Below are 14,466 nucleotides of genomic sequence, written 5' to 3' on the forward strand. Positions count from 1 at the left end.
GCATGTGCAGTGCATTGTAACATTTCCTGTGATTACAGCACTGATGTTGGCATTAATAACTACCATTCCGATGCTGCCAGGCTGAAACAGAAGGAATTAAACATTGGTGCCCACTGCCACCTACTGGTGCTATATAGAGACAAATGGTTTCAATGTTTAATTCATTTTTGTTTTCATTAGAACTAAGCTGACTTTAAGCAGTACAGCTGTTCCCTCTTTTTTTTTTTCCTGGTATATGAGAAGTAATTTTCATACTTCATACAGGAGGTCTTGACTGCCAGTAGTGCATATTGGAAATTAGAGTACATGGCAAACAAGGCCTCATGCCAGGACAGCAAAGTTATAAAATTACTCTGTGAAAGGAAAATTGAACTTAAGCACCCCCCAGCAGTTTTTTTTAAAAATTAACTTGTACCACTGCAGGGACTGTATGTATAGTTCTACCACTTAGAGCTTCAGCCACACTCTGTTCAATCACCCGCAGGTTCCCAATTTTACTTCAGTTCCTATTGCTACTTTTGTTTTTTTTTTGGGAAAAAAAGCAACCTGTCACCTATTACATTAAAATCAGATTATCTAGTCGTCATCGCATTGCTATTTGTGGGACATAGCTGTGTGTAAAATTGACTACTGTGTTTCCTACATTACAACAGTGACAACAGTTCAAAATATCTCCAAAGCACTTAATTGGCTGTAAAGCTCCTTGAGACATCCTGAGGTCATGAAAGGTACCATATAAATGCAAGTCTTTTATTTAGATAGAATTTCTGACCTATTTTTGTTTTAATCTTAAAGGGCATTGCAGGAACAGATGTGGCAAAGGAGGCCTCGGACATCATCCTGACAGACGATAACTTTACCAGTATTGTTAAAGCAGTGATGTGGGGCCGAAACGTGTATGACAGTATCTCCAAATTTCTGCAGTTCCAGTTGACAGTAAATGTGGTTGCAGTCATTGTCGCATTTACTGGTGCTTGTATCACCCAGGTATAGCTTTATCGAGTCATACAGTGTTGAATGAGATGTACCTCACCTTTCTTTTTAACTCTTCTGTACAGCTGTTTAGCGTTGCTATATTCCCCCTGTATTTAAATGGGTGTTTGATGATGTACACTTTGTTTACTGTTCTCTCTGTGCCTGGTTTTCGTAATAAGGATATTACCATTTTAGCATCATTGGGTTCTCCATAAATAAGTTCCTAAATGCACCTTATTTGCCAGCTGACTGTAATGTCAGTGTGGCAATCTCATTGCTTGAAGTAGTGTTGGAGGATTGCAAGGATCAGGAAAAAAAACCTTATGCACAAATAGCAGTGATTACTGATGAGACAGTCACAAGTCAGCAAATAAAGAACGCATGAGCTCCTCAAAACCTTATCTGGGAAGAAGTCCTAGTGGTTATGTAGGAGGCAGAGATCAAAATGTTAAGGTATAAATCTTTGCACTTTTTAGATTTACAAGATGCAGTTGTTAAAAATAAAAATATTCGTATGCTCTGTGGTCAGGGCCATTTGCTAGGGAGGGGGGGGAAAATGAAATTAATGAAGTTCCTACTGCTGATCCCGTTGATCCTATTGGAATTTCCACATAAGGTGAGAACTGGGGTGGCTTTTTATTATTAAATTCTGCCAACACAGCACATCGTTGTGATGTGGAATTATAAAGCGGTTCCCTATGTAAGTCTCCATTTTGGTTAAGGGATAGACCAGATGAGCTCTGCAGGCAACTACAGTCAATGAGTTGAAGTCAGTCCTAGAGCAATACTGGTAGCATGCTTCTCTTAGTCAAAGAAGGGCAGGCAAGAAATAGTAAAACTGAATAGGGAATTGAAATGACTTTAGTGAATAAATTGTGACCCACGTTGTAATTCCTTTTGCATTTGTGATCCAGGCAACAAAATTTACTCAAACCACTAAAAAAAAAAGGTGGATTTAATTCTGTTTATCTTTTTAAATTCCAAACCAGGATTCTCCACTCAAAGCTGTTCAGATGCTCTGGGTAAATCTGATCATGGACACCTTTGCTTCCTTGGCTCTGGCAACTGAACCACCAACAGAATCTCTCCTGCTTCGCAGGCCTTACGGCAGAAATAAGCCACTGATCTCTCGAACAATGATGAAGAACATCCTGGGTCATGGAGTTTATCAGCTCACTATTATCTTTACACTTCTCTTTGCAGGTCTGTGGAGCTGTTAGTACATTTGGTTTCTTGTATTTCATTTACACTACTAAACTTGAGTGAAGAATTAACTTTGTATATTGCATATGTTCTGGGGGCAGTAATTTCTTTTGATCACAAGACAACTTTGTACATTGATAAAGTCCCAATATTCACAGCTTCTCATTCAGTGTTATCATTTGTACCTGTTTACCGATCTGTAGGTAAAATTCAGTTGCTGCTTTTAAAATCTAATTTAAAAACTTGATTGTGTTGTCAGATATTCTGACATTGTGGTAAAGTATTATAGAACTGCAAGTATTTCAGTTGAAGCCATTTAATTGTGTCATTTCCTGCAACTGTTAAATATGTGCAGTACCCAGTGTATGCGCAGCCAGATCAAACCTAATGTGCCAGTATACCCTCCTGTAAGCACTGTGCAAAGTATAATATGTAGAAATGTCAACTCTTGTGAAAATTAATTTTAAAGGTCTGATTCCTAAGAATTTCAGCCCCTCAAGCCTGCTTCGCAATTCAATAAGATCATGGCTAATCTAATTGTGGTCTTAACTCCACTTTCCTGCCGGCCCCCTCATAACACTTGTTAGTCAAAAATCTGTCTAACTCAGCCTTGAATATGTTCAGTGACCCAGCCTCCACTGCTCTGTGGGGTAGAGAATTACAAAGATTAACAAACCTCTGAGAGAAGAAATTCTTCATTTCCATCTTAAATGGGGACCCCTTATTCTGAAACTGTTTTTGATTCCCCCATGAGGGGAAACATCCTCTCAGCATCTATCCTGTCAAGCCTCCTCAGAATCTTGTTTCAATAAGATCACCCCTCATACTTCTAAATTTCAATGAGTATAGGCTCAGCCTTTTCTCATATGACAACCCCTTCATCCCAGGAATCAAGCTAGTGAACCTTATTTGAACTGCCTCCAATGCAAGTATATCCCTCCTTAAATAAGGAGACCAAAACCATATGCCGTACTCTAGGTGTGGTCTCACCAATGCCCTTTTACAGTTGTAGCAAGATTTCCTTAACTTTATACTCGATCCCCTTTTTAATAAAGGCCATATTCCATTTGCCTTCCTAATTACTTGCTGCACATGCATGCTACCTGTGATTCATGTACAAGGGCACCCAGATTCTTCTGTACCGCCAGTCTCATTCTCTAAGTGACCAATGTTTACTTTAGCTACTCTCTTCCTTTCTATATACTTGTAGAAGCTCTTACAGTATTTTTATATTTCTTGCTCATTTACTCTCATTCTAATTTCTCCCTCTTTCATTTTATTTTGGCATCCTTTTCTGGTTTCTAAAATTTTTTCCAAACTGGCTTCCGTCCACCCCCGGACAACCTGGAACCGGCAAGCAACCAGCATGGGTTGCTTGGCATGCTCCCTGTGCGGCAACAGGCTTGCCTGCAGCTTGGTTAATTCCGGTGGCGGTGGGTTGAGGCCCTTAATTGGGCATTAATTGCCCACAGGCAGTACACAGGCCTTCCTGCCCCGGACTTAATTTGGGTGGAGACGGGATGGTGGCAGTGTTCCCCACCCCGGACACCATCCCAATTATTTGCTCTTCCCGCCTCCCAACCGAACACGGGAGAGACCATAGAGTGGATACAGAGAGAATGTTTCCTTGTGGGGAAGAGCATAACTAGAGACCATCAATATAAGATAGTCACCAATAAATCGAAAAGGGAATACAGAGGGAGCCTCTTTACCCAAAGAGTGGTGAGAATGTAGAATTCGCTACCACTAAGAGTGGTTGAAGCAAACAGTCAAATCGTATAGATGCATTCAAGGGAAAGCTAGACATGCATACGAGGGAGAAAAGGGAATAGAGGGTTATAACAGATTTAGATGAGGAAAGATGGGAGGAGGCTCAAGTGGAGCATAAATGCTGGCATGGACTGGTTGGGCTGAATGGCCTGTTTCTGTGCCATATATTTTCTGTCATCCTGTGATTATTCATTTTTGTTTTTGGAACCTTGGGTATGCACTGGCTGCCATAGTTGCTATAAAATAAGTGCCTACATAAGAACTCTAGGACATGCTGAAAATATGAAAGGCACCGTGTGCATGCCATGTATCACCTAATGATTGATTCCATTATTTTGTTATTTACTAGTGTAAGACCAATGTATCTATAATTAGCAAGGTACTGCTCTTATTTCCAATTCACTGAAACATTTCAGTCCCCCCTCTCTCCCCACCCCCCCCCCCCCCCAATTACTCCTTCATGATATTCAAAAGTACTTTGACCTTGGCGCAAGTCTATTGGAAACTTCAATAACATCTTGTAATGATATAGCACCTCTAACATAAAAGATAGTTGCAAGGCACTTCACATAAATGTAATCAGACAAAAGCAGTAACAAAGCAAAGAAGGCGATGTTAGGGGCGACTGAAGGCTTGGTCGAAGTGGTGGCTTTTGAGAGGGGTCTTAAAGTAGGAAAGAGACGAGAGGTTTAGGCAGGGAATTGCAGATATTGGGGCCTAGACTGCTAAAGGCAACGCAGCCAATGATGGGACAAATGGAGTGCTGAATGCGCAAGCAGCTAGATGTGGAGGAGGAGAGTTTTCGGAGGATTGTAGGACTGGAAGAGGTTAAGGATGGGGAGGGCTGCCATAACGGGATATGAACACAATTTTTTAAATTGAAGGCATTGGGAGACTGGAAGTCCATATAGGTCAATAAGCCTAGGAGTAATGGATGAGTGTTAGTTTGTTGCGGGGTAGGATTCGGTCAGCAGAGTTTTGGATAAGCTAAAATTCATGAAGAATTGAGCATGGGGGCTCGCCAGGCGAGCATTGGAGTAGTTGCATCTGGAGCTGACCAAGTTGGATGAGGGTTTTGGCAGCAGATGGCCAATGTTAGCAGATGTGGTCGTAGGTGTTTTTTTTTATGATCAAGAGGTTGAGGTCAGAAGCTAGCTTGGGGTCAGCAAAGACCCCAAGGTTGTGAACAGCCTGGTTCAACTGGAGATAGTGGTTGTGGAGGGGATGAAATCAATGGCTAGGGTACATAGTTTATGCAGCGGGCCAAAGAAGATGAATTTGATCTTCCATTTGAGGCTCATCCAGACTGTTGTAGGAAACGCCATCGTCTCTTTGCTTAGGTTTCAAACAGCAATGAGTATGTGTTCAGGTAATCTGTTTTAGCGATGCTTGAGGGTTAAATATTAGACAAGATACCAGGCAGTAACCCACAATGTGATCAGTTACATACTCTTCAAAACAAAATTCTGTATTTTTCCTATTTTTATGTGAAGATTTAACTCCTTGTTTTTCTTCCCTTTCCCAGGCCATGAGCTAACTTGTACTTGCTCAGAAACCTTTACCAGAGTTGGGTAATTGAGCTTTGCTGAAATCAGATTTCCCTCCCAATCCCATAGTAAGAAAGTGCCCTTGTCTTAGTGCTTCCTACAGCCCTGGAATTGCATGCCAGTACTGCAACAGGCAGTACTTCTCACGATCGTATGTGGGTGCATTGTCATGGCCCAGTGCACTGTGTTATGTGATCGCCACAAAGATTTTCTATAGCAATACACCACAACAAACAAGTTAATTGGTTAAGTGTTTAATTTTTTTTTAAAGGGTGAAGAAGGCAAGAGCAGTCAGCTATTGAAAATTCTCCTAATCAGGAGAATTTTGGATGACCAAATGACATTGCTCCTTGATGAATTCCTTCTTACAGTTGATAAAACTGTTTTGTGCAATTCTGAAATATTTACTTCGTATTTGGGTTTGCTCCTGTAAAGTGGACTCCTTTCTGACCAAGTAAAACATGCAGGAAGTTCAAGCTGAAGCAAAATCACCGAGGGGAAAAAAATAGGAATTAGATTGCAAGATGTTAACTTTCAAACATTCTTTCCAGGTGAGAAGTTTTTTGACATCGACAGTGGGAGGAATGCTCCACTCCACTCTCCTGCTACAGAACATTACACCATTGTGTTCAACACCTTTGTCATGATGCAGCTTTTCAATGAGATCAATGCTCGCAAAATTCACGGGGAGCGGAATGTGTTTGAAGCAATTTTCCGGAACCCAATCTTTTGCAGTATTATTGTGGGCACTTTTCTAATTCAGGTAGAGCATTATTGTGCTTTTATGTGTTTTTTTTTCAATGGAGATTTAGTTTTAAGCTCCTTTTACAAATCCATTCTGCCGGCAGCATGTGGACATTTAAACGGGTGGAATAGTGAGACTAATAAGACCGATCTACTTCCTTCCTATGTTTAGTTTAACCTTTCGAAATTCATGTCAAAGTACATTGAGTGTAGATAACTTATACCATTCTATCTGCCTCACATGAAGTTGCACGCTTAGCTAAGGATTAATACAGAACCTTCAAGTTGCTTTCCCTCTGGTTGCGAAGTGCTGGCTCTCATCTCATGCCCATTTTGAGCAAATTATTCTGTGTAAGAGAACATGGAGATGGTATTATTCTATGCATTATAGACATGAGATGCCTTGTAAAGTAATTTAGGTGGCAAACCTAAAGCTAAAACTTGAGGGACTTGTCAGGTCGGTTTGCGTAAGACCTTATGTATTTCCTTAAACTGTAAGTGACCTCTCTGTAGTGATGTAAACATTACATTTTCAATAGCAAATACAAGCTGTTATATCCACTGCAGTATGGCAGAGAACAGTTTCTTCACTCCAACAGTGCATATGGTTTGTATTAGAAAGCACAGTTTGTGCCCACAGCAACAGGCAGATATGTATGTAGTGTTAAACTTCATGCTCTTCTGTCGGTGAACTTTTGGTCACTTCAGAATAAGTTAACAAATTGAGAGAATGTTTAAGATTTTTAATAATTTTGTACTTTGGGACTGGGAAATTTTAATATATAGAATAGCAGACTGTTAAGAACTGGCCTTTTTTTCTGGCCTAACTGAACCTCTTCCTGGAGTGTTTACCGTATGTATTTGGCAGTTATGGGAACTCTTTTTTTTCTTTTATTTAGCCTAAGTTTCTGTAACCAACTACTGAAAAGTTGTTCAGGCAGGGTCTGAGCATCAAATTGATGAAGTTTGTCATTTTGAATTATTATTGAATGTATAGACATTCTTCAATCTGATTAATATTTGCCATAAAAAGCGGACCTTTGGAAAGGAAATTAATCGATCTTGGCCTTGAGCGAGAATTTTGTGAGGGGTAACTTTTAACAAATGAGTTTACAGTGGGCACCCCACCTGCAGGGAATTCGGGCACCCCAACCCCAAGATTTCCAATTCATTCATTTCAATGGTGGAGGGAGGAAATCCTGATTCTCAGTTTGTGCTGCCAACAAGCAGATTCCCCACCAGCAACTTGGTTCTGACAAATTTACCCATTTAATGTAAATTTTAATTGTAAGAAATTTGCACAAATTCACATTTTTGCAGCTAAATGTCACACAGCTAAGTGCGGAAGGTTTTCACAGCCGAGAATTATACTGCAGTTGGTGCAAGTTCAAAACCAAAGGGGTTTCAATGCCTTAAGATAATGTGCTCACTAATTTCCCAAGTTATGCTGCCATTATCATGTTCATGTGCATCCAATGCTGTTTTACATCAATGTAAAAAAAGGTATAACTGCACCGGAAGAGAACTGAAGCTGTTGTATGGCTATTGAGTTTCTGCACCATTTGCACCTCTCAAATAGTGAGAGATGGAAGTTTTGTGGCTGATGAAAGCAGCAAAGCACTGATTTTTATTCTTATGCTCTGATCACTAATGGAAACAGCAAAGCCTTGCTGTTCAGCTGACAAATCTCTATTCACACGCTTATTTAATTAAACCATTTATTGTAGCTTTGGAGCATTGGTAAGGAACTTGCTACTGGACTGAAATATCAGTGTAAAATGTTTTTACTGAAGTTTGACGTGGAATCGCAGATGAACAAAGTTGTTTACATGATAGTGAACGGAGATTGAAATAAAATGTAGCTCTAAGATTTGGTCTCATAAAGTGGTCTCCAGTCAAGTTTTTCTAAAGACTTATCCCACAAGAAATTACTGAATGTATTAAAAACAGGTTATAAATAGCGAAGTCAAACCAATGTTTTAAGTTGCTGTTTTTGCAAATGCCCAATAAATGACTTGGGTGTAGATATTGCAGTTTAGAGAGCGGCATGAAAGTGAGACTTGTACACCAGATTTTGGGTTTCTATGTTTTGAAAGCTCGTATGGCCTGAAAATTAATACTAGTGTTTGAATATGCGAGGCTCTGGTCTGACAGGGATAAAATGCCTGTTTTCTTTTGCTGCAGATTATTATTGTGGAGTTTGGAGGGAAACCATTCAGCTGCTCAGGGTTAACTCTTGACCAATGGCTGTGGTGCATTTTCATTGGGGTTGGAGAGCTTCTCTGGGGACAGGTAAGCTGCTGTATTTATCAATTACTGGTGCACAAACATGCAGCTTCAAAATGTGGGCTACATAATCCAGACCAAGTCCAATAGACTTTGCAAATGTGTATTGGTCCAGTTTTGATTTGCTTAGTCTAATTCTTGATGTTTTTACCAAGTGAGACGGTGCCCTGCCTGTTGAACTTGAATTACAAGATGACCTGAAAAGGTTCCACCTTAACATCGACAGCAAATTGCATTGATATAGTGCCTTTAATGTAGTAAAACATCCAAGGCTCTTAACAGGAGCATTATCAGAAAAAATTGTAGCATACTGGCTTCAGGTTATTTAGTGCCTCTCAACTGATTTATGATTTGGAACATTCACACTTTCCCTCATTCTGCTCTATAATCAAAATTGGAATTATACACAGTATACAGATTGAAACACTCAAAATATTATCTTCAGGCAATCTCCACAATTCCAACAAGCCGCTTAAAGTTCCTGAAGGAAGCTGGCCACGGCACAACGAAAGACGACATCCCTGAAGGAGAGTTGATGGAGGATAATGATGAAATTGACCATGCTGAGATGGAACTTCGCCGGGGACAGATCCTCTGGTTCAGAGGTCTGAATAGAATCCAGACTCAGGTATGCTGACGAACTCATTGCCCACCACAGCAATGGATCGCTGACTGGAAGCTGTTGTTCAAAATGAACTAGACCACTTTTTCCCCCTAAAAAGCTGCCAGTGCCCATTATCTTTACCAGTGTCCTTCAGTGAACTGTTTTTTTTTTAATAAAATAGTATTTATATAAACTGTCCCTTCTCTAGGTAATGTCCACCTAGTTATACCATGTGCTTAGAACCAATTTGTACTCAAATACTTGTTTACCTGGCCAAAAATAACCTGCTTCAGGAATTCTACTCTTCTGTCTCTCTCCCCTCTGTTCAAATAGCTTTTATACATTTTTCATAGTGCCTTTTTTCTCTACTGTTTTATTCTTGTTGGTGCTTGATCTTGTCCAATATAACTGGGACTCTACTTCATTTCATTTATTTTCGTTGTGATTTTGCTTTATTTTCCTTGTCTTTCCACCCAGTTTCTCTCTCTCCCTCTCTCTCTCTCTCTCTCTCTCTGTCTGTGTGTCTCTCTCTCCTTTCACTTCCGATACCTCTATGTTCCCTTTTTTTCTCAGTCTCACTTTTTTTTTCTGTTCTCCCTCTTTCCCTCCTGGGCTTTCCCTCCCACTCCCCTCTCCCTACATCGCTGTGTCTCCTCCCTCTCTAACCACCCTTGCCTGCTCGTGCTGTCTCACCCCCACACCCCCGCTCTCTCTTTTCAATGTGGAGCAAAGCTGTCTTATTCTCTGATTCTTTGCAGATGGGCGTTGTCAACACATTCCAGGGCGGACCTTCCTTGCAGGGAGCACTGAGGCGGCAGCCCTCCATAGTCAGCCAACACCACGATGTAAAAAATCTTTCTACCCCAACACATGTAGTGCTTTCTACTGGCAATACTACTCCTACTACTTCTGCTACTACTACTGTGGGGCGTGAGTGCCGGTTTCTTAAAAACTGCATGAAATTATCATCTCCGTCCATGCACTTAACTTATTACTATCCTTTTTTTCCCCTTTTAGTTTCCTGAATGTTCTCTCATTTCAGCCTTTTTTATGTTTTAATTTTATTTCAAAGGTTGCTGCACCTAAACATTTTTCTTTTTCTCGCAGGAATGGAATTTTTCAGATAAATACTCAAAAGGTGTCTTTTTAAAATATATATATATATTTAATATATATAAAAAGTAGGGGTGCAACGACTATTGTCCAGTTTAAAAATCCATCAGTTGGACCAATATTGAATGTTTTTTTTTCTGATTTTCTTGCTAGATTGAATGTGCTCTAACTTGAACCAGTACATTCACCTAAAACATTAACATACTTTTTTTTTTTCAGAATGATTTATAATTTAGTTTTGAGAGACATTTAAGCTCTGTTTTGAGGTTGAAGGGTTTGACATCAAGTGCCTGTTTAGGAGATCCTGAAATTTTACAAGCTTATTCAAATTCCCCTTGATACCGATATAGTTTGAAGACTCCAGCGCCAATTCAGTAGTTTGGAATGATGGCTTCCTATTTAAAAGGAACAATGGTGCAGTCGTATCTATCTGCCACTTGCACTGAGATTAGCAAGATCGGCCTGTGTAATATTTTTGAAGCTGTGGACAGAGTGTAAAGGGATACTTCCACAACACACCTCTGCTTTGTAAATCAATTTAATTTTGGTCCTCTGGTCCTGGAATATAAGCAATAGGAGCAGGAATAGGCGATATAGCCCCTCATGCCTGCTCTGTTATTCAGTACAATCATGGCTGAACTTCTACCTCAATTCCACTTTCCTGCTCTATAACCATATCCCTCATCCCCTGCACCCACCTGTAATTCCCAAAGCCTATTGCACAGTGTTAGATGTGTAATGCTTTGCATATATTATAGTGTTAAGTATTAAGTTAATCTTTAATCTACAGTTTTGCCAGAGATTTGAAATTTCAGTCACAGTTAGAACACCTGTCGCCCTGTTTCATAGAAGCTGCACACAGTTAATGCACCAAATGACATTTGCCAGTGCTTTGTGGATTAACTTGGTACTTGCTTGTAGCAAATAATAAATTTGAGCTTTTTTTTTTTGTTCTTCTGCTTTGCATTCCTCTTGAAATCAATGAATTGGAAAGTTTATATTTGGATTTGGGACAGGGGCAGTGATGTCAGCACAAGACAATGTTAAATGCAGGGATGTCACAATACAACATTTAACGGCTGGTAACTGAATCTTTTTATGTACGTATGTTTTCTTGTAGCTTGCAGCTATATCTGGTTTGGTATAGCACTAATCCCATTTCACTGTATGGAAAGCCAAGCAAATCGATGTTGGATTGGACCTGTGCTGCTATGTCACCATATGACACTGGAATTGTCAAGTTAATTAAATTTTTCTTCCAGGGGACAAATTCTTTCTACTGTCGTTTATTGTTCTATTATAATTGCGCTTTACAATTCTAATTTTGTTGAACCTAATATTGTGCAATATGTTGACTTGTATTATGACATCTCTGTAGTGGCTCAGTGGCGAAAGACACTAAGATTCCACTGCTCAACTTCAAATATTCTTTGCACCTCTGATAGACGAGTCTTATTGTCTATTAATCCGGCTTGAGTTCACAGTGTAAATATTCGAGTGTAAGCCCAAGAATTTTTGAGGTATTTCAAATGCCTGAAGTCTCTGGTATAAATGCACAATGCAAAAGTTGTGAATTGACTTGACTAGTACAGCTGGGAGCCTCTGTTTCCATCTTTAGGCATCCTTGGCAGTAAGGCGATAGCACCACTCAGTGCAAAAGTGAGAGTTGTGGCTGTACTCGAAGCCTGTAAATCTGTTAAAAGCAATAAGTTGCAAATCAGATTCAGTAGGTGTGGCCATCAGTTTTGATTTAGGTTTTCATTTCTTTATTGTTTGTGAAGTGGTCTACAAAACTATGGACTAATGTCATCAATAGACCTCCAGTATAGGCAACAATTGTCTGTATGTATAAGAAAGGTATTTAAAACTAGTTACACAAGTATAGTTAATTGGTGGTTGTGCATTTTAGGGCAGTGGACTACCTTTTCTGACGTTCAATTTACAGTTGGCTGCATTGTAGGAAACAGCTGCAGTTTACGGGTCGTGGTGTCTATGCCGCTATACGTTGAAGTCAAACCCATTTATTGATTTACCATTGTGCTGCTACCATTATTCAGTCTTAAAAGGGGAGGAAAGTACTGTTCAGTCTTCCTGAAAAGTGATTCTAAAATGCTACCGTCTCCTCCGGGAAGAATGTTCACTTGTAATCTGTGACAGCTAATTACTGGAAGCCAAACTCTTTCCTGGTAAACTCATCTTTCTTTTGCAGCAGAAGATCATGCCTGTGAAAAGTATGTTATTTACTGTCTAGTGATTGTGTTGTGAAGACTGCAACCTTTTACTTTCTTTGTTGTCTTGCAATTGAGCTTTCAGCAGCTTTGCTTCATTGCCTTGGGAGCAGTGGTGTTGTATGGAATTCAAAGCCATATAATGGTTTTTCTTTTTCTTTAATCTAAGTTAGTAGCGGCAAGGCATGTCAAAGGTGTTTTTTATTTTTAAACTTTTATGTGTAGATGTTAATTTTTGCTACAAGCACAAGTAAGTTTGAGCTTGTAAGCAGCTGCTTCAGAATGGAATGGCGAGTGTGGAATCTTGACAGTTTGTGACAGTCGGTTCTGGTCTAATAATATCACTGTCTGTCCAGGCAGTAGAAACTATTGCCATTTTAAAATCTACTGAAGGGGCTCCTAATATGATGTGATCTATCACCATGCCAATGGGAATGCTTTTAGTCGACCTCACGTGGAATCCGGGGAGCCTTTTTAAAGCGTTTGAGTAAATTGGAAGAAGTTATAATGTGTTGTACATGACTGCGGGTAAATTTCAGTCTTGAGATTTTTTTTCCTGCAATAAAATTTGGGAGGTGACTTGCTGTAGCAACTGCCACAGGATTCTGCATTATCTTGAATTTTCTTCCCGATAGTTTAAATGTGCATCAGAGCTCTATTTAAAAGTTTGAAGGGAGAGTGTAAATTACTCGGGTTTGTTTTCAGAAAATTTGAGCACAGCAATTCGAACAGTAGAAAGAAAGATGCATGTAGAATTTATATTTCATGGCATTAGATTTGATTACATAGTATGTCATTACATACTGAAAACCTACCTGAAAGACAAGTGCAACCATCGACAAATTTTGGTTCAAATAACTCCTTGTGATTTAAAAAATATGTTGATGGTTCTCCACTCCAGTCTGGAGCAGAGAACTGCACTCGACACTAAATGAAGAGTTCAACAAACTCATGCAGTGTAAGGAAAGCAGTTACTGGCCTTAGCATGAATTGGACAGGTAGGAACTGTGACATCCACTCTATGTACTGTGAAATATATAGGAAATAATCTGCATCTCAGTGGAACTTAGTTTCATAACATTTACATTAAGCTTTATAGCACTTCACCATTGCATCTTTTGCAATAGCTCAACAAACGTATCCAGCAAGTAGCTGAGCTGCAGAGACAAGGAAGGTTCCAGGTTTGCTCTGTCCCTTTTGTTCTCTATTGGCTTATCAGAGGTGAGGAGGGACTGCAGTTTGCCTCAATGACAGAGTTATTAATGTCCCAGATCGGGAACTCTTGCTGATCAGTATCCATTAATCATCCTCAATATTGTCTCTGTGGATGTCGAGTAAGGGCTAGATCTAGGCTGGCTGTAATGTAGTCAAATAATCTGATGTTGAGGCTTGTGCATGAAGAAAGGTTAATTGGGTAAAACATGGAAGACTAATGGAGTCAATGTTTTTTGTGAAAGGAGAGGAAGAAAACTGGTACAAAGGAAAATATTCACACTTTTTTACATGACATTGTACCCACATCTCTCAATATGCAACCTCCAAAGAAAATAATCTTCACAGGATATCAACTAATTAAAACTAAAAATTTGCTCTTCATGGTATATTGCTTTTTTTTTTGTAACACCACTAGTTCTGTTCAGGTGACCTTTGTTGTGGAAGGGGGAGAAGGAGATGGCCTGAACTTAAAGGAATGGAGAAAAATGAGAATTTGAAACCAATGTGGGATATACACTAAAACTTTGAAAATATTTCCAATCTAGCAAGTTTTTTTTTGTGGGAGCAGTATTCAAGTCAAAGACAGAATTGCGCTTTGGTAAAGATTGAGAAGTGTTCATCAAGAGAAGAAAACAAAGTTGCTTGAAGGCAGCTTCACTAAAGGAGTAGATGGATGAGTTCTGTTTGAGGTCAAACTAGCACTGGGCAACCAATGTCAATAGACGGGTACAAAGGATAGAGCTATCAAAAGTTGTGATAGCTGATGGTTAGATTTATAAGA

The 14,466-nt window shown here is 39.6% G+C and overlaps 1 protein-coding gene across 5 annotated transcripts in view; it reads left to right on the top strand.

Moving 5' to 3' along the window:
• LOC137383922 (plasma membrane calcium-transporting ATPase 1-like) overlaps window positions 1-14,466 on the top strand; it is a 274,484-nt gene that overhangs the window by 247,285 nt on the left and 12,733 nt on the right. For all 5 annotated transcript variants that reach the window (XM_068057310.1, XM_068057309.1, XM_068057314.1 and 2 more), the window contains 5 exons: window positions 796-987; window positions 1,965-2,178; window positions 6,047-6,258; window positions 8,424-8,531; window positions 8,971-9,153. In XM_068057310.1, the coding sequence (XP_067913411.1) occupies window positions 796-987; window positions 1,965-2,178; window positions 6,047-6,258; window positions 8,424-8,531; window positions 8,971-9,153 (909 nt within the window). The remainder of the gene's footprint in view (window positions 1-795; window positions 988-1,964; window positions 2,179-6,046; window positions 6,259-8,423; window positions 8,532-8,970; window positions 9,154-14,466) is intronic.

Source organism: Heterodontus francisci, chromosome 25, assembly GCF_036365525.1.
Source record: "Heterodontus francisci isolate sHetFra1 chromosome 25, sHetFra1.hap1, whole genome shotgun sequence".
NCBI lineage: Eukaryota > Metazoa > Chordata > Chondrichthyes > Heterodontiformes > Heterodontidae > Heterodontus > Heterodontus francisci.